We start from the raw sequence: 23706 nt of genomic DNA, 5'->3' as shown, positions 1-23706 counted from the left end.
AGGCTTGGGCTTGCCCCTTCCATCTGCCTGCTTGGAGCTGGGGAAAGCTGTGGTGCTGCGGATGGCTTGGACATTTCCATGGGCCATGGCTTGCACATTCTGCACAGCCAGGCTCCCCTCTGCTCCAGAGTGCTGAAGGCAAGAACGAACCGAGGAATAAACATGACTGTGTCACCCACTTGTCTTAAAAAGCCTCAGTTTAGGGTAAAATTTTTTATGGGGTCGACTGAAGCCACCAGAAAGACAAAGAGAAACTGGGGTGCAAGGTGCTGCCCCCAAGCCCAGGACTGCCACAGCCCCAGCAGTGCTGCTGCTGGCGTGAAAACCCCTCCTGGATTTGTGGTGATAAACAAACTGCACTGCCCGGGGGCTGGGTGGGTTTGTGCTAACCAAAGGGGTGCAAAGCGGTGCCAGCTCCGCAGAGAGCAACAGCTCAGAGCAGCTGCGGCTGCTGCTGCCTCCTCCAGCAGCCGTGCAGGGCTCTGCCTCCCCCTGGAACGTGGCTGGGGGGGGTCTTGTGGCTGGCCCCTACTGTGCCACACTGGCCAGCTCCATGCTTGGGATGGAAGAGAGGATGATTTGAATTTTGTGTGGTTCCTTCTTCCCCTGCAGGCTCCCAGAACAGGTTAAAGGGGTAAGGGCCTCCCAGCAACACAAGAGAGACGTGGACCTGGTGGAGTGAGTCCAGAGGAGGCCACAAAGATGATCAGAGGGCTGCAGCACCTCTGCTATGGGGACAGGCTGGGAGAGTTGGGGCTGTTCAACCTGGAGAAGAGAAGGCTCCAGGGAGACCTTAGAGCTGCATTTCAGTATCTGAAGGGTACCTCCAGGCAGGCTGGGGAGGGACTGTTCAGAAGGACCTGTGAGGATGGGCCGAGGGGCAATGGTTTGAAAGTGGAGCAGAGCAGAGTTAGGTTGGACATCAGGAGGAAGTTGTGCACAGTGAGGCTGGGGAGACACTGGAACAGGCTGCCCAGGGACGTGGTTGACGCTCTGGTCCTGGAGATATGCAAGATCAGCCTGGATGTGTCCCTGGGCAGCCTGCTGTAGCTGGAGGTGTCCCTGCTGCCTGCAGGGGGTTGGACAAGATGCCCTTGGAGGGTCCCTTCCAGCCCAGTGCAATATGAGAGTCAAAGGATGATCATACACAGGGAAATTCCTTCTCATGCACCATGCCAGCTGTTAGCAAGTTGGAAAGGTGCTTTAACCAAACTGCTGTGTTTTGTGTGAGGCTTTGCTGTGAGTGGCATGCAGAGCACAGGAGGGCACAGGCACAGTTTGAAGGGCTGGGGACAGAGCTCAGCCTCCCATGCCAAGGGCGAACGGGACGTTTTGGTGGCACTTGGAGGGGAAAATCATTTCTGTGTTTTCAGATGGTGATTTGTTTATTCACCTTCTCATGAGCTCAGTCACAAGGTGTTCCTAGGGAGCAGTGTTTGTGCCAAACCCATAGGGGGAAGCTTCACTTCTCTTTTAAAGAAATTGCTGTGGCTCTGTGCCACCTCTCTGAGCTTCCCAGTCCATGGCTGTGACAAGTGCAGCTTGAACTCCTTTCTCACCACTTCCTGGGAGTTAGAGGACAATTCTTCAACCTTTTTATTTCAGCCTGGATTGCCACAGAAATTTTTGTCTGCTTGAAAAACTCCTGTTCTCAGAGTGAGCATCTCCTCCAAGACGAGATCAGACCCCTGGGCTGGAAAGGAGGTGGTGGAGTTATGTTTTGAAATTGTCAATGTTCTGAAATCATTTGGACCCTCTGTGTATATTTTAAGGCTCCTTTGGGATTGAGATGTAAGGAGACGATGCGGGTCAGGAGAGGCAGAATGCCAAAGGGGGCGGGTTTGTGCCCCACCCTTCAGCCCTGGGCAGCAATCTCATTATGCCAGTGAATATTCAGCAGACAAAAAGCAAGTGAAGGATTTTGGCCTTGAAAGGCAAAACCCCCACAGCTGTTCTTTTTAGCAGAATTTCTCTCTGTCAGTGTAGCCTGGGTGGGCAGTGAGCAGCTGAGCAGGCAGTGACTGAGCAGGCAGTGACTGAGCAGACAGCCGTCCTCTAACACAGACTTTATTGAGTGCATATTCAGCTAGGCAAAGCGAAGCGGCGGCAGCCAGGCTCTGGAGCAAGATCTTCCCAAGCCGCTGGCCAGGCAGCCTGGCAGTCTTGGGAACCTGGAGGTAGTTGCTGCAAAGGTCCCTGTGGATTCAGCTCCTTTAAGTCCAAGGTGGTTACAGGACATTTCGTTCTGTTCATCTTTCATCAGCTTTCCAAGTCTGTGAGGCTAGAAACATCTCTGCCATCTTCACTGGGTGCTTTTCCACACTCAGTCACTACCTTCACTTCCCTTCCAAAGACTCTGTCCTTGGCTTCCCTTATTGACTTCTCCTCTGCTTAAGGAGTCTTAAATCACACAAGAGCAGCTTCTTCACATTAGCATTTGGGGATGGGAGGTTCAAAACCAGGTTACTTATGCTAACATTTGGGAATGGGAGGGTCTAAAGCAGGTTACTTGTGCTAACATTTGGGGATGGGAGAGTCAAAAGCAAGTTACTTATGCTAACTCTTGCATTTTTACTGTGAGGGTGATCAAACACTGCAACAGGCTGCCCAGAGAGGTTGTGGAGTTTCCATCTCTGGAGATAGTCGATACCCAACTGGGCACAGTCCTGGGCTATCTGCTCTAGGTGACCCACGGGTGGGACTAGGTCATCTCAAGAGGTGCTTTCCAACCTCAACCATTCTGTGACTCATGCCAATGGCAGGCTGCTTGGCCTGCCCTGCCCTCCTGGATGGCTCTCTTTACAGCAGAGAAGCCACCCCTCATGTCAAGGTCTGGCATGGCATGTGTCTCCACCGCTCAACGCCTGCTGGGTTGCAGCCAGCAGCGGAGCCAGAGGTTCTTCTTGGTGGCAAACACAGAGGCCAACCCAGTCTTGCCCTTGACTATTTTAGGAGGCGATTGGCCAGCCCCAGTCCCTTCACCTGGTTGTCAATGCAGAGCTTCATCTGCCTGACCCGGTAGCAAACAGCTACCATGGCGAGGCAGAGGCAGATCTGCAGGAGCAGGATAACCACAACAGGGTGCAGCAGTGTGTTGAAGACGCTGGTGGCTGTGGGGGACCAGCCGAAGAACATTTCCCACCAGCGGTGCTCTCCCACCCTCTTGATCCTTTCCATCACCTGCTTGATGGCGCTGCCATCGTGGTGCACGGTGATGAGGATCCTGCGAGCCTCTGCCTTGGCACTCTCCAGCAGCTGCTGCAGGCCTGTGTGCTGCAGCAGCTCTTTGACAAGGGACAGATCCATGCCTATGGGGGTAGGGGTTATGCTACGGTACAAGGTATAGTTTCTGATGAGTAGCTGGCTGGTGAGCACAGGCGCTCGATAGACAAAGTCACAGCCTCTAATGACAGCTACGTTGCAGGCACAGGTGTTGGAGTCGTTGAAGACGGCCTGGCTGTAGATGTGGTTGATCTGCACGTGTGTACAGGTGGTCCTGAAGCACACGCAGCCCTTCCCAACGTACACCAGCACGGTCCTGTTGCTGCCCTGGGGGCTGATCTCAAAGTGGCACACCCCCTCTTTGGTGTCAAAGCAGACGTCTCTCGCCCTGAGGGCATCATCCTCGCAGATGAAGCCCAGCCCCCTCTCCAGGATGCAGGCTTCCAGGTCCACTGACTGCCACTTCCCACCCGACACCCTCGCCCACATGCGGTGCTCCAGGGGGTACACCACCGAGCCGTTGGTGTTAACCCCAAGGGCCACGATGGGGTAGACCTTTTCGATGTGAGCCTCCGCCACAGTCAGGACGTGGGCGACGACTGCGTTGCGGCCTTGGTCGTGGGTGAAGTTGACCAACCTCCACCAGGCCTGCAGCTGCCGCTCCTTCTCTGTGGCCGCGTCCCACACGATCTTCCGGATCTCGGTGGGGAGGACGCCGCTCTCACCGTCTCTCAGGATACCTGCAACGACACTCTGCACCCACATCTGGGCCTGGATGCAGCTGAGAGCAAGGGAGACATTATTCTGTTCGGCGCCCAGCGCTCGTAGCAGCAGCTGGTGGTCTTTCTCATTGATCTGTTCCCAGGTGGGCAACACCTCTGACATGAGCCACTGCCCCATCCCCAGGCTGGACAGAGATGAATTCAGGGGGTTGAAGAGGCCCTGCACAGCTGAGGTGACAGCCTCCAGCTTGTTGGCCAAGACCTCAGCGTTCATGCTGTTGAGGACTCCCAGCCCAGCACCTCCTCCTGCCAGCGCTGAGGCCAGCAGGTCTCTCCTGGCTCGGGCACCCTGGATGGAGCGGCTGTGGAGCCAGGCTAGCCAGCCGGTGTGGAGAGTGGACAGGAAGGGGGTGCAGTGTGGTCTGATGGATGAAATGTTAACAGTGGCCAGAGACAGCACCACCTTCTTCAGGGAGCGGACAGGTCCAGTCAGCAGCTCCTGGACATGGTTTTGCTTAACCACATAGGGGCCTATTTTGGAAAGGAAAGGGCGCAGGACAGCCAGGATGCTAAAGTCCTTTCTGAAACCTCCAGGACCTTCTATCCACCACTTCCCTCTGAGCTCAGGGGACATTTCTACACTTAGGCTTGCACAACACCACACCTGGAGGTTTATGACCTGGTGTGGACAGCGTCCATCCTGTTTATACCAGGAAGCCTCCGCACCTACTTCAAGTCTGTTAAGAGTTTTGTTCTGGTGGAGGCAGGTGACTGGCAGGCCCCAGCTGTGGCTGCTGGGGGCAGTGACAGTCACGGTGGTGCCGTTGATTTGCACAGGATCAGTTACACCTTCCCGGGAGTATTCAATCTCCAGTTTTACTTGGTTGCCAATTTCAGCGTACTGGGCGGTGTGCCAGGCCAAAAAATGGCACTTTGAGACCTTAAGGGCAGCAATGAAGGGCGTCGTGGTGCCAATCTTGAATTTAAAGGACAGGCCCACACTGTTCTGGGCCCAGAGGCACACCACAAAGACTGGCTGGACCAAAGTGAAATTGCACCAGCAGTCAGATCTTTCTACAGCACAATTTGTTTTCTGATTTTTCTGACTTCCTGCTTCTGTCATGGAGATTTGGGTTACCTGCTGGTGTCTGGAGCCATTAATTACCCTGCACCCTACCTTTATTTCTTGTCCCAGCTGCCCCAGTAGCTGTGGCAGCCTGTTTGTGCTATCCCACATCCATTCCTTTTCCAAGTAGACCTCCTTCCCGTGCATAACCACGGTGGCCAGGTTTAAGCCTTTGTTAGAGTTTAAGCCCATGCTCCCTGTGGATCTGATGTAAGCCTGAGACCAAGGCCAATTGCTGTCAGTGTTTGTGTGCCTCCTGGCCCTGTGCTGGGCTGGGGCCCATGCCTGGGGGTGCCTTTGTAAGTGGGAATGACTCACTTTCAGCCTGAGGTGCTGGTGAGTTGGTTGGGCTTGTGGTGTGCTCAACACTGTGCACATACCAGAAAGCAAAGCAAATGCTGCAAGCAGAGATTTGAAAGCATTTTCCCCGCAGCACAAACAGGGCTGGTGATGCCACGAAGCTCGCCTGTGCCGCTGGTCACCATCGCCTTCCATGTTCCTTCATCTGCAAAACAGAAGCAAGATGGGCTCTCCAGCCCCGTTAATTTCCCTTCCATGCTTTTAGCTGTGACGAGTGGAGCCATTTCTCCTGCCTTTTCGCCCCCTTCCTGATCTCTACCTGGTAGGTGGAGGGGCTGGCCTTGTTCACAACCCTAACAGGCCCCAGCCATTTGGGCCCCAGGACCTGATTCTTCTCACTCACTGCCCGATACACCACCAGGTCCCCTGTGTTCCACTCCACGGGGCGCAGAAGCACTCCCAGCTGTTTATCCACCTTGGGGATGTTGATCTCCTGCCCTGAGGCAAGCTGGTGGTAGGTGGCCAGCACTGTCCTCAGCATGTTCTGCACCCACCTGTCCATCAGCACACGGGGCTGAAGTTCATCTGGCAGCTCTCCGCTCTGCCACCACTGTCCCAGCAGCTTCGGGTCTCCTGCAGGAGGCAGCTTGTGGGCAGGAGGCGCTTGAGATGCCATGGCCCCCCGCAATGCCAGCAGGACCAGGGGGAGCTTCTGATCCCAGTCTTTCCTTTGCTGGTTCACAAGCTTCCTCAGCGCTGCCTTCAGTGGCTGGCTGGGCCCCTCTGCTAAGCCAGGCTTCTGGAAATGCCCTGTGATGTGAAGCTTTTGCTTGATCCCCAGGGCTTGGCATACCCCTTTGGTGACCTCTGCAATGAAGCGCTGGCCGTGATCCGAGTCGATCTGCTTTGGCACACCCCACTGGGGGAAGATGTGCTCTACCAGGATCTTGGCTGCTGCACTGGCCGTGTTGTTTCGAGCTGGAAATGCTTGTACCCACTTGGTGAAGTTGTCACTGATCACCAGGCAGTACCTGTTCCCGTAGGCTGTCTGGGGCAGTGGGCCAATAAACTCCATCTGCAGCTTGCTCCATGGCCCAGAAATCCTCTGGTGGCCCAGGAGGGCTTTTGCCGTTTTGGCATCAGGGTTGTTGGCTGCACACATCAGGCAGTTGCTGACATACCTCTCCACATCTTCTCTCATTTCAGGCCACCAGCCAGTGCCCTGCAGCCTCACCATGGTCTTGTCTGTCCCCAGATGCCCCTGCTCATGAGCCAGGGCGACCAGCTCCATATGGACAAGGTCAGGCACCACCCACACTGGGAAGTCTGCCCCCTCCCTCCGCGCCAGGACCAGCCCTGAGACATCCTTCCACACCTTGCAGCCTTTATACTCCCTGCGCTGCACTAACTGCCGGATGCTGGGGTCCTGTGCCTGCAAGGCCAACAGGTCCACGTTCTCCCAGGGTCTGTTGGGAGCCACCAGCACAGGGCTGTTCTCCGAGGGCTTGCCTGCCTTCCACATCAGCCCTTCCTTTGCCGCTTGCTTGGCTTTGGCGTCTGCCTCCTTGTTCCACTTGGCTTCCTCTGTCCCCTTCTTGTGAGCCTTGACCTTGACAATGTGGGCCGGGCAGGCCCTCTGCTCCGCCAGCCTGGTGAGGTACAGCAGCTTTTTGGCGTAAGTGACAGGCTTGCCGTCGGAGCACTTCATGTCCCTGTCCCTCCAGCGTGGCAGCCACTGCAGCACCATGCGCACCACCCAGCCCGAGTCCGAGAATACGGCCAGTGGCTGGTCCGCAGGCGTGTTTTCCAGGGCCACTGTCAGGGCCACCAGCTCAGCGGCCTGGATGGAGTGTGGCAGGCACTTGCCCCTCAGCACCTGCCCAGAGGTGCGGTTGAGGGCGGCGTAACCGGTGTAGGACACCCCATCCCGGCTGTAGTTGCACCCGTCCACGAACCACAGCACATAGCCTCTCTGCTTGGCCTCCTCCAGGCTGAGCCCACTCTCAAACAGGGGTGCCTGCTGCAGCTTTGGCATGGCTAGGGGGCACCCCGGCTCCTCCCCATCCCCCTCCCCACTGATTACCACCCTGTAGGTACCAGAGCAGGGCTCCTCTGCCTCTCTGGGAGCCTCTTTGTCAGTCAAAGCCAGCACCCAGTTGGCCAGCCTGGGGCAGCACAGGGGACCCTCATCCCCCTTCCCTGACAGGAGGTACCGCACTGGGGTGCGGGAGGTCCTCAGCAGTACTGGGGCCGACCCTACCAGGTGCTCCCAGTGCTGCAAGGCCCAGGTCAAGGCTAAGGCCTCCCTCTCGTGGTCAGTGAACTGCTGCTCAGAAGGAGTCAGAAGGCGCGAGGCATGGGCAACAGGGAGGAGCTGGGCACTGTGCTGCTGGCTCAGGGTGGCCTGCAGCCCCCTCCTGGCACTGGCCAGCTGCAGGATGTAGGGTCTGTCACCCTGGGGCCGCACCAGCTTAGGGGCATTTGCCACACTCTCCTTTAAAATCCTCACTGCCTCATCCTGCTCTGGCCCCCATGCCCAAGGGGTGTCCTTCCTCAGGAGCTGGCACAGGGGGGCAGCTTTCTCTGTGTAGCCCTCAATGAACTCCCGGGAGCACCTCAGGAGAGCCAGGAAGGACCTCAGGGTAGTGGCATCAGTCGGTGCCAACAACTTCTGTATTAGCTCAACCCTCTGCCTCTCCAGCGAGCACCCTTCCTCCCCCAGGGTAACCCCCAGGTAGGACACCTCCTTCCAGCACAGCTGGGCCTTTATGGGGCTGATCCTGAAGCCTGTCTTCTGGACAGCCTTCAGCACCTCTGCCAGCACCTCAAGGTTCTCCTCCCTGGTGCGGGTGTGGATGAGGATGTCACCGGCACAGGACAGGATGCTGTCTCGGTGACCAAGGCTCTCCCACATCCTCCCCACATGCATGTGGCAGATGGCAGCGGCATTGTGGAAGCCTGGAGGGAGTCTAGCAAAGGCATATTGCCTTCCTTTAAGGGTGAAGGCGAACTTGTGCCAGGACTCAGGGTGCAGGGGGATGGCAAGGGATGGACTGGTCAGGCTGAGCACTGAGAACCACTTGGATCCCCGGGCGATGGCTGCCATGGTGTTGGGGTGCTTGGCTGCTGCAGAAGGCTGCGTCGGAGTGAGACGGTTCAGAGCGCTGAAGTCAACTGTCAGCCTCCAGGTTTTCCCGTCAGCTTTCTGCAGGGGCCACACTGGGGCGTTGCTGGTGCTCTGCTGCTCCACCAGCACCCCCTGCTCCAGCAAGGTTGTGACTGTGGCCCACAAGCCATCCTCAGCCTCAGCTGGGTACCGGGGCTGCAGCTGAGGAGGGGGCTCTGGACCTTTGACTGCCACGACAGCATCAATGTGCCCGCAGTCCAGCTTGCTCCTTGCCCACACCTGGGGGAAGCGCTCTGTGATGCGCTTCACTCGGGGCTCCCATTCAGGCTGAACCAGGAGCTCAGGGGCTTTCAGGGTCATCACCCTGTGGCTCGCCGGGATGAGGGCCATCTCGCTCTGGGGGCAGTGCAGCAGTGCCTGGTTTGCCAGGTCCACCACCAACCCCATCTTTGTCAGTGCCGAGAGGGCTAGGATCCCAGGCTTCCCCTTCAGGTCCATTTTCCCAAATTTTTCAGAGCCTTTGGCCGTCCCAATTTCAAAGGATAGTGGCCCCGTGAAGGGCACTGAGGATTTGAGGCCGCTGGGCCCTGTCAGTTCAATCATTTCACAGGTTTGGAAGGGCCCGTCCTCGCCGGGGGCCCTACTGAGAAGTGAGTAAGAGGCACCAGTGTCAATCACCATCACTTGTCCAAGCACCCCTCCTCCAATAGTTACATCAACTATCAGGCGCCCCCACGAATCGGTCTTAATCGGTGCCACAAAGAGGGGCGATGTGGGTGCCTGGCAGCCCTATTGCTGAGCCTTAGACCCCGGGTCGATGGGGTTGGAGCTGCTGTGCTTCTTGGCCTCGTGCAGGGCCAGCTTGCGGAAGAGCTCCGAGTCCGGCAGGCCATCAATGTCTTCCTGCTTCTCGTATTTGATTAAGCGCTTCCTGAGCTCGGCTCGCCAAGTGTTGGGCTTCTGAAACCTCAGCCCTTGCTGGTTCTCCTTCCCCACACCACCCTTGCCATCGGGGTCTTTCCGGTTGTCTCCCTGCATTTTCCTCATCCCTCCATTTTGGAAGGACATGGACGAGGTTTTCCCTTTCTTGCCCCCCAGCATGTACCCTGGGAACGCCTGCTTCTGCAGCTCAAAGTTCTGGCTCAGGATCTGCTCCAGCTCCGCGAGCGGCTTCCTGGCCGCATCCCCACCAGCGATCACCCGCAGCGGGGGGGTCAGCCCCACCACCAGCGGCTCCTTGAACTCAGGCCTGTCGAAATTGAGGGGGGACTCCTTAGAGCCGGGCAGCCCAGCTATCTGGTAGAGCATCTTCTTACGGTTCACATAGGCATCCGGCCTTTCCTCAGGGTTTTGCTTCTCCTGGTGGAAGAGCACTAAGGGATTAACCTCTGGGAAGAACACCTTCAATATGGCCAGCTGGACAACCCCCACGTCCTGGACGTTGCCCATCTGCACATCCCCTGGCAGCACCGCGAAGTCCTCCGGCTTCATGCACTTCCTCACCACATCGATCAGGTCACTGACCAGGCTGCCGTTCTGGCACCGGGGCAGCCACTGGGCCCTGGACAGCCAGTTCACTGCTGTCTCCTTTGTCAGCGGCCCCAGCATCTTCCCCACCGTCTTGAGCTGCTCGGGGGTGAACCAGAGCATAGCTCTGTTGGTGTCTATGGGCTGGAGTGGGCTGTGGCTGGCCGGCTCCTCGGGGGGCCTCTTTTTAGTTTTGGAAGCCTCCACCTCCCCGCTTTGCACCTGGTGTATCTCCTCCCGCAGAGGAGCGTAGGGGGATGGCCTGGTGGGGCTGTTGGCACCCCACACATCATCCTCATAGTCATAGTGGGGCGGGTGAGGGTCCAGGGAATCCTCCCCCTCACCGTTCCCGAACCGAATCCTCTTGCCTTGTATGGCAGCCACGATGCCCCTGGAGACCCCCAGCTCTGCCTGCAGCTCCTGGATCTTAGCGTGGCACACTTTGTGGTCAGGCCCGGCACCCCGGTCCCGCTGGGCATCCTGCAGTACCGCCCGCACCGCACTCTGTGCATCATGGGTCTCCCCGATCCACTTGCCAACCTCCTTCTCCAGCTCCTCTGTTTTCAGCTTCTCATAGCCCAGCTTGCTCTCCAGCCGGGTAATCTCCACCGCGCTGCGCAGGGAGTCTCCACACAAGCCCTGCACCTCTGCCCTCAAGTTGTCCACCTGCATTTTGAGCTCTCCCTTGTCCTGCTCCAGCTTCTGCACATTCTCAAGAGCCTCCTTCAGTAACTTAGACAACTCCCTGCCCACCATCATCAAACCCTGCAGAGCTGCTCGCTTCTTGCATTTGTTTGTGGGTTTGGGTTTTTTGGTCTCCTCTGACCAGCTCTCCCACTGCTGGCACAGCTGGTGGTAGGCCTCCGGGCCCTGGAAGGCCCCCGGGGACCAAACCGGCGGAAGACACTTTTGGAGCACAAACTGCTCCAGCCTCCAGTTGCTAACGATATCGCTCATCATAGTGACAGCACCGAGACGCGGAACGGCTCTGGCTCAGGGCAAAGCTACCATACCACTTAGCACCAGCACCGACCCGCCCAGGCTGCCCCCCTGCACCCCACCCCGCTGAGAAGCCTCCCGGAGGGATGCCGAGGGAAGGGCTGGGTGGGGACGAGCGGCTGCGGCTGAGTGGCAGCCACCCACCGGCTGCTGGGGAGGGGATGGGGAATGGGTTCGGGCAGGAGCAGAGCGAAGCAGAGGGTCCCAATAATAAGATCTCACCAATCCTTGGCTGGGTGTCCTGGCAGGCCGGGCGGCTGGCGATGGGCACTGGGGAGCTCCGGAGAGTTGGGCACCTCTAAGGGCAAGGTGTCTGCGAGGCCTGGGCCTGGTGGGTTTTATAGCCATGGCTGCTGGTTGTTTGGGGTTGGTGACACCTCTGCTTACTTTCTCGGTGCCTTTTGCTTCTGCAGGTGTCTCCCTCCCCCTGTCTTCCCAAGGACACTTCCCTGGCTTTTCATTATCTTCTGATTAGGGAGGCTGAAATCACACAGGAGCAGCTGCTCTGCCCCTTATCTGTTTGAGGGGGCCCAGGATTAGGTGCTGCTAGCTCTCACCAGTCTCTGCTCACAGTAAGTGCCCTGAAGAGGGAGAGCTGGAGCCTGTTCCCTCAGCATCTATCCTTCAAAAGTCCCCCAAGGGCCTCCTTTCTGCACCTCCATTAGCACCTGAGTTTTGTGGGGAGATGCTCACCTCTGACACTTGTAATACACACAGTCATCCCCAGACCGACCCTCCAGCCACAGATCTGCTTGCTGGGGGGGAGATGAGATAACAGGACTGGGAGTTCATCCTGAGCCAGCAATGTGCCCTTGTGGCAAAGTAGGCCAACAGTATTCTGGGGTACATTGAGAAGAGTGTGGTCAGCAGGCTGAGGGAGGTTCTCCTCCCCCTCTATTCTGTCCTGGTGAGGCTGCTCCAGAAGTGCTGTGTCCAGTTCTGGGCTCTCCAGTTTAGCAAGGACAGGGAACTGCTGAAGAGAGTCCAACAAAGGACCACAAAGTTGATCATGGCACTGGAGCACCTGTGTGACAAGAAAAGGCTGAGAGACCTGGGGTGCTGAGCCTGGAATCAAGCAGACTGAGAGGGGATCTGATCAATGCTGATCAGTACCTAAAGGGTGGAGGTCAAGAGGACAGGGCCAGACTCTTCTCATTGGTGCCCAGTGACAGGACAAGGGGCAGTGGGCACAAACTGGAACCCAGGAGGTTTCACTTAAATGTAAGGAAAAACTTAGCCTATGAGGGTGCTGGAGGCCTGGATCAGGCTGCCCAGAGGGGTTGTGGAGTCTCCTTCTCTGGAGACATTCCAAACCCCCCTGGCCATTGTGATCCTGGGCAACCTGCTCTGGGTGCCCCTGCTTTGGCAGCGGGGATTGGACTGGATGGTCTTCCAGAGGTCCCTTCAAACCCCTCACCATGCCAGGATTCTGGGGAAATCCACACTATTCGTCAGTTAGATCCATTTTGGTAGCTGGACTCCAAAAGCAGCATTTTTCCATGCCACAAACCCACCACACATTGGGGTACACCTTGGGGCACCCTATAATGTGTCAGGAGCCTCACCTGTGATATTGCCTCATCTGAAGCACAGCTGTAAATCTGCACCTGCAAGGGCAGAGGGACCCTTTCCCAGAGCTACCTTTGTCCTACAAACAAACCACATCTTAGCTCTGAGCAGTTTAGAAAAGACAACTTGACCCACTTGGGGTTTTCTGCTGTTACACTAAGGAAAAGGCAGCACTCAGCTTACTCAGTGAAAATGCTCCTTTGCATTGCTTATTTTCTCCCTAATGAGAAAGTTTAAAAGGCAAAAATATGTTCCCCCTTTGCTAGCTGAGTGCTGGAGGGCTTCCAGACAGCATCCTCTTATCCCTGGCAGGATATCTTATTTCTAGGTGCTACAGAACTGGCCATGTTGATCCCTGGTCCTTGAGGCTGAGCAGCCTTTCCCAATCCCAAAAGTCAGCCCTGATATCTTGGAAAGCAGAGAGGAACTGGATTTTTCTTTCTTTTTAGCAGCTGTTCCTCCTGCTCAGCTGCAGCTACTTCTGCTACTGCAACCTGGGAGTTCAGCAGAGATAAATCCCCAGCTAGGTCCTTCTACCTCTCTGTAGACCCTTTCTTTCTACCCTGATGCTTTGTGCCAATCCCTCAAAAGCAAACACTGTAAGAAACTCATTGTAGGAAGGAAAGCAAGAGCCAAAGCTGTCCCAAAGCTGGGGAAGCACAGGGGAGGAGTGCTGCTGTGGTGAGGTGCACAGGAGGCTGGCTGAGAGGGAGAAGGGGCAAGAGGAATGAGGAAGAAACCTACAGGGTGAGCACTGAGATGGGTCAGGGACTTGGGTGGGGACTGGGGTGGTTGTAATTCACCCCAGACTAAGAATAAATTCCCCCTAGAAACTGTGCAGCTGAATAAGAGAATTGCACCCCAAGTGTGCGATGCCCTCGGCTGTGAGCCAGCTGCTGGTGCTGGGCAGCCGCTGTGCAAGGTCACGAGCAGCTCCTGTTTGTGCCTGCAGATCTGCTCCCCTCACACCCTGCGTTCCCCCCCTCTTTCTTTCCCAGGAAAGCAGCCCCAAACAACGTGGGGATGTTCCAAACAGCAGCTGCTGGCCCCTTCGTTCCCACATGCTTCAGGCTTTGCTGGCGATAGGCGGCCAGACAAAAGCATCCCCCCACAGACTCCTCCTGATAGGAGCAGCCCCCGGTGCTGGGAACAGCTGGTAAACAGCTCAGCCCTCTGAACAGCAGTTTCACAACAGATCAAAAACCAGTCCCTGGCCAGCACATACATCCTGCTTTTACACTGCAAATATTCCTTTTTCTTTCCACAGGAGACATCCCAGAGGTAAAAGCTTTGCTGGGAAGCATCCCTGAAGCTGCTCTGATGTCCTGGGGAATGCTCCCAAGCCCAAAATTCTGCTCAGAAAACCCAAAATATCTGCTTAGACAGCCCAGTGTCAGCAGCCTTGCAGCAGCATCTGGTGCCCAGTGTAACATGTCCAAGCTTCTAACAGTGACCTCAGGGAGCACCTTAGTCCTAACTAGGAGGCCAGAAGATGCTCCAGGTGACAGCAGCAGTGAGAAAAGGGGGATGCAGCCACTGCAGGGACAGCAGGATCAGCTCCCCAGCTACGCCACAGCAATAAATGGAAAATTCCCTTGCAGTGGCATTGCTCTTAGCAAGTGAGCCCCCAACAAGAGATGCCTAGTGCCCAGTTCAGGAGAGGTGCCAGCTGAGGAGTGAGGGCAAAGGCAAGCACTGGCAAGCACAGTGACACTAAATTGGGTGGGAGCATTGAGGGCAGGAGACTCTGCAGAGGGATCTGGCTAGGCTGGGTGGATGAGCTGGGATCAGCTGTATGAGGTCCAAGTGCTGGGCCCTGCACCTGGGTCACAACACCCCAGGAATGCTCTGGGCATAAGGGAAAGTGGCTGGAAAGTTCCCTGGCAGAAAAGGACCTGGAGGTTATGGGTGACAGCAGCTGAACATGGGCCAGGGTTTGCCCAGGTGGCCAAGAAGGCCTCCAGCAAGCCTTGTCTGGATAAGCAATGGTGTGGGCAGCAGGAGCAGGGCAGGGATTGTGCCTCTGGACTCAGCACTGGGGAAGCCACATCTTGAGTGCTGGGTTCAGGTTTGGGCTCCTCACTCCAAGAAGGACATTTTGGAGCTAGAGAGGTCCAGAGAAGGGCAACAAAGATGGGGAAGGGTCTGGAGAACAGGGCTGGGGAGGAGTAGGTGAGGGACCTGGGGGTGTTGAGCCTGGAAAAAAGGAGGCTGATAGGAGACCTCATTGCTCTCTACAGCTCCCTGAAAGGATATTCCAGTGAGGTGGGGGTTGGGCTCTTCTCCCTAGGATCAGGTGATAGAAGGAGAGGAAATGGCCTGAAATTGTGCCAGGATTAGGTTGGAGATGAGACAAGTTGTTTGCTGCAAGAATGGTAAGGGGTTGGAACAGACTGCCCAGGGAGATGGTGGAGTTCCCATCCCTGGAGGTGTTCCAGAAACCTGTGACCATGGCACCTGGGGCCATGGTTTGGTGGCCATGGTGGCGTTGGGTTGAAGGTTGGACTGGATGAGCTTGGAGGTCTCTTCCAGCTGAAGCAATTCTATGACTCTTTGACTCTAAGCAGATGGAAGGAGGGGAAAAGCAAGGGCTGCTGCAGCCATAGCAGGGGCCCAGCTCTGAAAAGAAGCCCTGAAAAGACTGAAAGCACTGAAATGACTTTGTCCTGCCAGGAAGGAGTTAAGGAGTTAAGCAATTCAGCCCACCCTAGGTTTTAGCAGCAGAGCCCTTCCTGGGGAGGTTCTGGTGGTTAGCAACCCCCAGTGAGCAGGAAACTGCTTTGAACAGAAGTGGGGAGGGGATGTGCTACAGCAGCATGGAAAAAAGGGTGCGAGATGGACCAAAAACCCACAGCATGCAAGGTGCAAAATCGTCTTTCCTATTCATCTGCCAACCGAGACCCTGGGGGAGGGTTGTCGGTGCCCCCACATGAGCCCCTCCCTGGGGAATCCCCCCTCAGCAGGCAGCCAGCCCCGGGGGATGCTGAGGCTTTGTAAGTAGACACAGATCTGCAGAGAGATCTGCAGGAGCAGGGCACAAAAGCTGAGGAAAGCCCTCTTGGCAGCCGGGGTCAGTGAAGAAATGCAATCCATAAATGATATTTACGTTTCTTATCCAAACATGGAAATGTTGCAGCCTGCTGCCACCAGACCCCTGCTGTCACTTCACAGCAGGTATTTCACTCTGTGAATCCCAACCCCCAAATGCTTCAGTGTCCCCCAAAGTCCTTTCAAAGATGCCCTGGCACTTATCTGTCACCTCACTGTTCCTGTGCCTCACAGCTACAGGGGCAGCCAAGTGGGGAGCCCCCAGCAGAATTTCTTTATTCTTGTGGGATTCTTCTGAAGCAAACTACCCCACTGCTCAAGCAGGATCTTATTCTTGCTTCTAATGCATTTTGATTTCAACCAAACCAGCCAAAACTCCTCCTTTCCTACTTTTGTGGTTAATGCTCAGCTCCTAGGTTTGTGATTTTTAACTGCATGGAGCTGGATTAAGAAGGAAGAACAGCTAGGTGATGAGAAATGAAGAAATCACCATTCAAAGCCAGTGAGGTTTCCATTTTTCCTTCCTAAAGGTGATTTCAGGAGACCCCACGCAGGACTGGAGCAGTGTGTGGGGCTGCACACCTGGCTGGGGGTTGGTGCAGGAGAAGCTGCCCCAGCAGATGCTCTTCAGCAGCTCCCAGCGAGACATCTGCGCTGAGACAAGACACAGCTTCCCCCAGCGAAGGCAAGAGCTGAGTGGGGGCAAGGGACTGCTGGCACAAAAACCCTCCACTGTTGACTCCATCACCATGGCCCAGTCGATTCTCCACCTCTGCATCTGCCTCCAGGTTCTAGGTAAGGGGGACATGTCTCTCAGGGGTTGAGGGCACCTAAAATGATGCTGGAGCCGCTCCTCCGGCAGACTTCAGCACATGGGATGTGGCACATCTGGGAAATGGAGTGGTGTGGATCTGCAGTGGGAAATGGAGTGGTGTCGATCTCCAGGGCACTGTCACCACTTTGTTTTGCACAATGCCGTTCGTATCATGACTTAGCTTTTGATTAGCCCTGACTCCGGCAGGCACTGCGTGATCATGGAATGCTGTGTGCTGGGCTGCAGCCAGAGGAGTGTGGGCAGCAGGGCAGGAGAGAGGATTCTGCCCCTTGGCTCTGCACTGCTGAGACCTCATCTCCAATCCTGCCTCCAGCTCTGGTGTCCCCAGCAGAAGAAGGACACAGAGCTGCTGGAGTGAGTCCAGAGAAGGCTATAAAGATGATCCAAGGGCTGGAGCAGCTCTGCTGTGAGGCCATGCTGAGGGAGCTTTGGGGTGTGCAGCCTGGAGAGGAGAAGACTCCAGGGGGACCTTAGAGCTGCCTGCCAGTGCCTGAAGGGATCCTGTAGGAAGGCTGCAGAGAGACTTTTCCTGAGGGTGTCTGGAGACAGGCCAAGGGGGAATGGTTTGGAGCTGAGGTACAGCAGGGTTAGGCTGGAGCTGAGGAAGAAGTTCTTCAATGTGAGGGTGGTGAGACTCTGGCACAGGCAGCCCAGGGAGGCTGTGGATGCCTCCTCCCTGGAGGTGTTCAAGGCCAGGCTGGATAAGGCCTTAAGCAACCTGGGATGGTGGGAGGTGTCCCTGCCCATGGTGGGGAGGTTGGAGTAGGTGATCTCTGAGGTCCTTTCCAACCTGAGCAGTTCTATTCTGTTCTATTCTATTCTATTCTATTCTATTCTATTCTATTCTATTCTATTCTATTCTATTCTATTCTATTCTATTCTATTCTATTCTATTCTATTCTATTCTATTCTGTTCTGTTCTGTTCCGTTCTCAGTGCAATATGTGATGGCATAGACACTGCAGGGTTTGTTTTCACTGCACTCTCTCAGTGCAGGCAGACTGGGGGACACTGCTGCTGGAGAAGCTGAAGCAGCACCCAGCTGTGCTGCCTAACAGCAAGCAGCAAACCTCCCACCACATTCCCTTCTAACTCTAAGCACTGCACCTTCCCCAGGGGCCACAGCAGCAGTCAGTGTGCTGTAAAACCAGAGCTGCCTTCTGCATGTCTGGGCTGAATACACACAGTTGATGTTGTGGACAGGTTGTAGAACTGCATTTTATGGGATAAACTGGGACATCAGTTCTTACGTGGAAAGTCCTGAGAGCTGGAGAACTCTGCTAAATGTATATATTGGGGTGGTGGCTCAAGTTGGTCCCCCGAGACATCAGCCAAGCCATGTCCACACTGCCCAGTGTCTTCCCTTGAGGCTGTCAGTGCCTGGATCAGGCAGAGCTATGCAGTGGGGTCCTCACTGAGAGAACCCCAAAAAATGAGAGTTTGCTCTGCATGTGCAAAGTGAGAAGGAACCATTTGGGAGTTGCTGCAGGTTGGTCTGGCCAAGCATAGGGCAATGTGCTTGTCACACCCCAGTTCCCCACGGTTCTCTGTGAGAGTATTCACCAAGAAAGGGAGCAGGGAGGTTTGGGGGGGATGAAGGTGCAGCAAAGGATGAGCTTTGCTGCTCTGGCTCTGCCCCAGTTCACCCCACTGGAGTTTGACCACTGACTCAGAGCTGAGCATTTTCCACAACCCCTTCTCATCCCTTCTGATTGACTGAGCAATCTCTCCAGCTGCCCAAGGAAGAGACTTTCCTGGGTGGCTAAGCTTCCCATGGCCAGCAGAGCCAGACCTCAGGGCAGTCAAAGCAGACCCTGAAGCCACCAATGTCCCATGGCCACACAAACAACATCCTCTAAAACTACACTCAAGTGTTTGCCAGAGCAAAGTTTGGGTGGAGTTCACTGCAGACCCTGAGGATGCTGTATTTTAGTCATGAGGAGACATTTGTGCTGTCAGGGTGGCAGCAGATGTGGGGAAGGTCTGCAGCTGCTGCTCCCTGCTTGAACTGCAGTGGTAGGGCTGCAGCCTGCTCACCTCTGCAGCCCAGGCTGGGTCATTGCTAGGGGACAGAGGAAGACTCTGGACCTGTGTCAGTCACCAGAGCCCTCTCTGCCTGTCCCTGCTGAGGACTTGGGGAACATCAGGGCCACGGGGCAGGGGGATGGCTTCCTTCCCTTGTGGTCATGTAAAGCCATCCCTACAGGGCAGGGTTTGCAGGACCAGACCAGGCTGTAGCAGCCGCTGCGAGCAGCTTTGGGGTTCTGAAGGAATGGGAACATTTTAAGGTCAAAAAAGCCAACCCTTTTTCACAGCTCTCAAACAGACCTGGGAAAGAGGCAGGGGAGGGAGAGCTTCCTTATCTTCAGAGGGCTGTTTTGCACTCAGTCTCAGGGTATGTGCAACTCTGGAGGACTGTTTGCTGGGGCCTGAGGGTCACAAGCTCCCTGTTATGCTTCCCCAAGGACACCTCCTCGATGTCTCCCAGACACTGCTCACATCTTCTGGGGCCAAACCCCACGCAGATAACGTGCACAGGTCTGCAAAGCCCAAGCACAGCAAGGCAAGGCCAAGCCTGCTGCTTCAACCCCACTGGCACCCCTGCCTCCCTCTGCTTCCCTGCATCTTGAAATCCATACAAAAATCAGAAGGGCTTCTGAAAACTTACAGCTAACTGCCTCACTTTGAGATGGTGGGGGTGGGGAGTTGGTCTTTTTCTGCACCAGAGATGAAACTTATTGGTGTTGCCTCTGTTAGGACAAAAATTTGGCAGATAGGAAGCTAAAAAAAAAAAATCTGTTGAAAGAGAGGTGGAAAGGAGGGCAGGAGGTGGGCATCCACAGGAGCAGCTGGGGATGCCCTTCCCTGCACAGACAGCCCCCAGGACACCCTCAAAACCACCTCTCCATGCCTCTCCCTGCCACTGAGCCTCCTCCCTAGATGAGTATTCACAGGGCAAACTTTACCTATGTAACTAGGCTTGACCAAAAACATCCCTGGGGAACCCCAAAAGGTCTCTGAGGGAACACAGCAGCATCCTGCTAGCCGTGCTCCTGTTTCTCCTCATCATCCCCTGCTCTGTTCCTGCTGGACCTGATTAAGCCTAGGAAGAAAAGCATGGAAGCAAACAATGCAAAGAGAGGGCTGATTGTGCATTTCTGTCTCTTTCTTCTTAGGTTTCAGTACAAGCCTGCCTGTATCGCAGGCTCCAGAGAGTATTTCAGCCCGGATGAACAGCAAAGCAGCAATCCCCTGTCAGCTGAAGGTGGAGCAGGCAGGGGTGTACTGGTACCGCTGGAGCCAGCAGAGGCAACACTTCCAGTTCCTGCTGTTTTCCAGCCCCCTGGGCAAAGCCACCTACGGGGCAAACATCAGCCAGGACAAGTTTAGTGTCCATGGGGCAAGTTCTGGCAGCTCCTACAGCTTGCACATCAGTGACCTCCAGCCTTCAGACAATGGCACCTACTACTGCTCCACCTCCCAGTCCTCCCAGCTCCTCCTGGGCAGTGGGACACGGCTTGCTGTGGGTAAGCATCCCCCTGGGGCAGGCTGTGGGTAAAGAGGGATGGGTGTTGGTAGACCCTTCCCAGTTCTGAGATGTGAGGTAGGGGCTTGGGGGTTGTTCTGAAGAGACCTGTGGGACTGGGTAGGGCTGAGAATGGAGAAGCTGCATTGTACAGACACAGAGTCACAGAATGGGTTGGGCTGGGAGGGACCTTCAGAGATCACCTAACCCCCTACCATCAGCAGGGACATCTGCAACTACAGCAGGTTGCTCAGAGTCCCAAACAGCCTGACATGGAATGGTTCCAGGCATGGGGCCTCTGCCACCCCTTTGGGGAGCCTGGGCCAGGCTCTCATCACCCTCAGTGTCAAACATTTCCACCTTGTCTCCAGTCTCAATCTCCCTCTTTGAGTTCAAACCATTCCCCCTTGTCCTGTCACCACAGGCCCTGCTCCAAACTCTGGCCCCTTGAAGCACTGCAAGGCCACCAGAAGGTCTCCCTGGAGCCTTCTCCTCTCCAGGCTGCCCAAGCCCAACTCTCTCAGCCTGGCCTCACAGCAGAGGGCTTCCAGCCCTGCCAGCACTGCTGTGGCCTCCTCTTGCCCTGCTCCAACAGGTCCCTGTCTGTGCTGAGGTCTCCATAGCTGCCCCAGCACTGCAGATGGGGTCTCAGCAGGCACAGCAGAGGGGCAGCTCAGTGCCGGCTCCTGTCCAGGTCAGCTGCACATGAGAGTCCTTTTGCCACCAGCAGTCACCCTGCTGTGGTCATGCCTCAAGCATCTTCCATGGGAGGACCCTCAGCCCCTGCCATGCCTTGTGCTCTTCTCACCCCCTGTGGTGCTTCAGATGAGAGGCTGGGTGTGAGCCTTGCTCAGCTCCTGGGTCCTTCTATGCCCTCCTTCTTGGATCTGTGGCCAACGTTCACAGGATGAGCTTCAACCAGGCCAAGTGCCAGGTCCTGCACTTGGGGCACAACAACCCCAAGCCATGCTCCAGGCTCTGGGCAGTGTGGCTGGAAAGCTGAAAGGAGGTTGTGGAGAGGTTGGTGCTGGTCTCTTCTCACAGGTAATTAGTGATAGAACAAGAGGGAATGGCCTCAAGCTGCAGCAGGGCAGGGTTAGACTGGACAGTAGGAAGAATTTTTTCCCAGCAAGAGTGGTCAGGGATTGGATTGCCCAGGGAGGTGGTGGAGTCCCCAGTGCTGGATGTGTTTAAAGGAGGTTTGGGTGTGGTGCTTGGGGATATGGCTCAGGGGTGACCCTTGTAGAGTAGGGTTCAGTGGTTGGACTTGGTGATCCTGAGGCCCTTTTCCAACCTGAATGTTTCTATGAGTCTCTGATTCCTTACCTTTCCTCCAAGAGAGGAGAGCAGCATCAAGGCCAGAGGACAGCACCCTCAGCACTGGGGGGTGTCTGGTTGCAGATTTCAAGGCTGTGCTTCACATGAAGGTCTGAACTGGGGTTTATTCCTCAAAGCCCACAGCCTACTGTCACTGAGGCTCTCCAGACAGTGCCCAGCTATCTGGTGGCACAGAGGGAGCCAAGCTTTACACACCCTGGGCCACACAGCAGCTCTTTTCAGCCCACTTCCCCCATGGCCACAGAGCAGGAGGTAATGGAGGAAACTTGATGTGACAAAAGCCAGATTCAGTCCTTCCTTTGTAAGCTTTTAGGGAGACAACTTATTTAACCAAGATGCAGCTGGCTCTAAAGCAGACCCAGGCCCCAACCTTTCTATTGTTTTTGCAGATGTGCCCAGCACCCTGAGCTGGCTGAGAAATACCTTTTGTGTTCTTGCCAGCTCAAAGAGAAGCTGGTGCAAGATAAAGGAGAATTGGATTTTATCAACAGGACACATATCTGTGTGCAAAGCAGAACAAACAGGGTTGAAATGCAGCATGATCAAGGACACTCCAATTTAAAACTAAACACCAGGTGCTCTGGGAGGACTCAGGCTTTGCTGGATAGTTTTCTTTCCTTCAGTACATATGATAAGAGCAGACAGAAGTTCCTCTTCTTTATGTCTGTTATCATTAGGGAGAGGTTGTCCAGCTAAATCCCAGGCACCTGATGTGTCTCCTCTTTCCATGTGAAAGAAGGAAGGTTTCTGCTGGGATTTCAGCTCTGAATAGAAGCAGGAAAAAAAAATCATTTTGAATCACCCCAAATTTTGACTAAGCAGACATTGACATTGCTGAGATCTTTTCCTGACTAGCTTTACAGAGAACTGAATGTGCTCCATTATAATTCAGATAATAAATCCTGACCTCCTCTTATCAGAAAATAAAAGAAATAATCTGATTCTGAACAAAGGTTGAAGCAACCTGGATGTGGAAAAGATCCAGGGATGACTTCAGCCCTCCTGGTGCTGCTGGGATGGTGCTGCTGGTACCTGTGAGTTTGTGCACAACTCAGAAGATGGTGGTCTGCCTTTAAATGTAGCTCCAGGAAGTTTCCTTTCTCTCTGCCTTAGCCTTCTGCCCGAGTTTTCCTGGCATGCTGTTTTATTAACCCTTTTACAAGCTCTTGGAAACTTCTGTGGCCACCAAGAAGTTCAGGTCAAGCTCCTGACCCCTCCAGGGGACCCAGCCCTTTGCAGGGGCTGCTGCATGAGGCTGCTTTTAGAAGCCACAACGTCCATCCTGCCCTGCCAGCTCTCTGAGGCTTCCACTGTGCTCAGTACTATGCTGACCATTCCCTTCTCCTCCTCACCCCCCCAGCTGATGCCCTGCCTGTGCCTCCAAAGACCACTCCAGCACCACCGTCCAGGAAAAAGCCCACGCAGTGCATGACCAAGAGCAAAGCTGGTGACAGGAAAGGTACAGCACAGCTGGGGCTGCCTGCTGGCAGGGGTCTGCTGAGCTCCTGCAAGTCCCCAGGGGTTAGCTGAAGCTTGTCCTGGGGTAGGGGCAACCACAAGGTGACCCTGCAAGGGTGAGCATAAGGGCCTGCTTGGAGTCAGCACTCTGGCTGGATGTCTTCAGGAGTGGGTCCCTGGGCTGTATGTGGGGTCAGGGATCAGGATGTATTTCAGGATAAATTACTGAGACTCACAACTGAGCTCCCTGCCATGCCCTTGAGTGTAATGCATCTTCCAAGGGATACCCCAGGGTGGTGGTCATGTCCTCCACCTCTCCTCTCTGCCTTGCTTTTCTCCCCTTCACACCCCACACTCCACAACCTAAGGCTGCCAGGGTAGGATGATGCTGGGTGCTGAGCTGGGGGCCAGCTCCACACCGTGTACCTTCCTGCTCCCCAGGTGCCTGCAGCCCACTGGTCTGGGTCCCACTGGCCATTGGCATCATGATCCTCCTCCTGAGCCTGATCCCCACGGCTCACCGCCTGCACCGTAAGCATCCTGCCAGCCCCAGGGAGGGCTCTCGGGCCTGGGAGAGCCCTGGAGAGGATTGGGGAGCTAGGAGGAGGTCCCAGGGCTCACAGACACCTTCTCTTCCCAGGTCTGCAGTGGAGGCTGTGGCTTCGCATCCACAGGCAGTGAACCTCACTGGTCCCCTGCCTCCAGCAGGCAGGGAGAAGCTATGGACCCTCCCCTGCATGGTGCTGAGCCCAGCCTGGACAGGAAGGGCATCACAATCCCCATCCCAGGAGCAGACATGGGCTTAACTGCAAGACAGACATTTCTTTCCTGCCATGGACCATGGCTTTAATTCTTGTCCTTGATACAACAGCTGGCAAGGGGACCATGCTGGATCCTGCAGTGTGCTGAG

At 55.5% G+C, this 23706-nt stretch overlaps 1 protein-coding gene across 1 annotated transcript; it reads left to right on the top strand.

The window, feature by feature from the left end:
• Positions 1-13464: 13464 nt before the first annotated feature.
• On the top strand, positions 13465-23477 carry LOC128974717 (T-cell surface glycoprotein CD8 beta chain-like). The gene is given in 7 exon segments (XM_054391412.1): positions 13465-13514; positions 16243-16328; positions 16331-16435; positions 19651-20001; positions 22699-22797; positions 23238-23327; positions 23437-23477. Coding segments are annotated over 7 exon segments (822 nt in total).
• Positions 23478-23706: the final 229 nt, after the last annotated feature.

The sequence above is a fragment of the Indicator indicator genome, chromosome 23 (assembly GCF_027791375.1).
Source record: "Indicator indicator isolate 239-I01 chromosome 23, UM_Iind_1.1, whole genome shotgun sequence".
Taxonomy (NCBI): domain Eukaryota; kingdom Metazoa; phylum Chordata; class Aves; order Piciformes; family Indicatoridae; genus Indicator; species Indicator indicator.
This window is presented reverse-complemented; position numbering and strand designations above follow the sequence as displayed.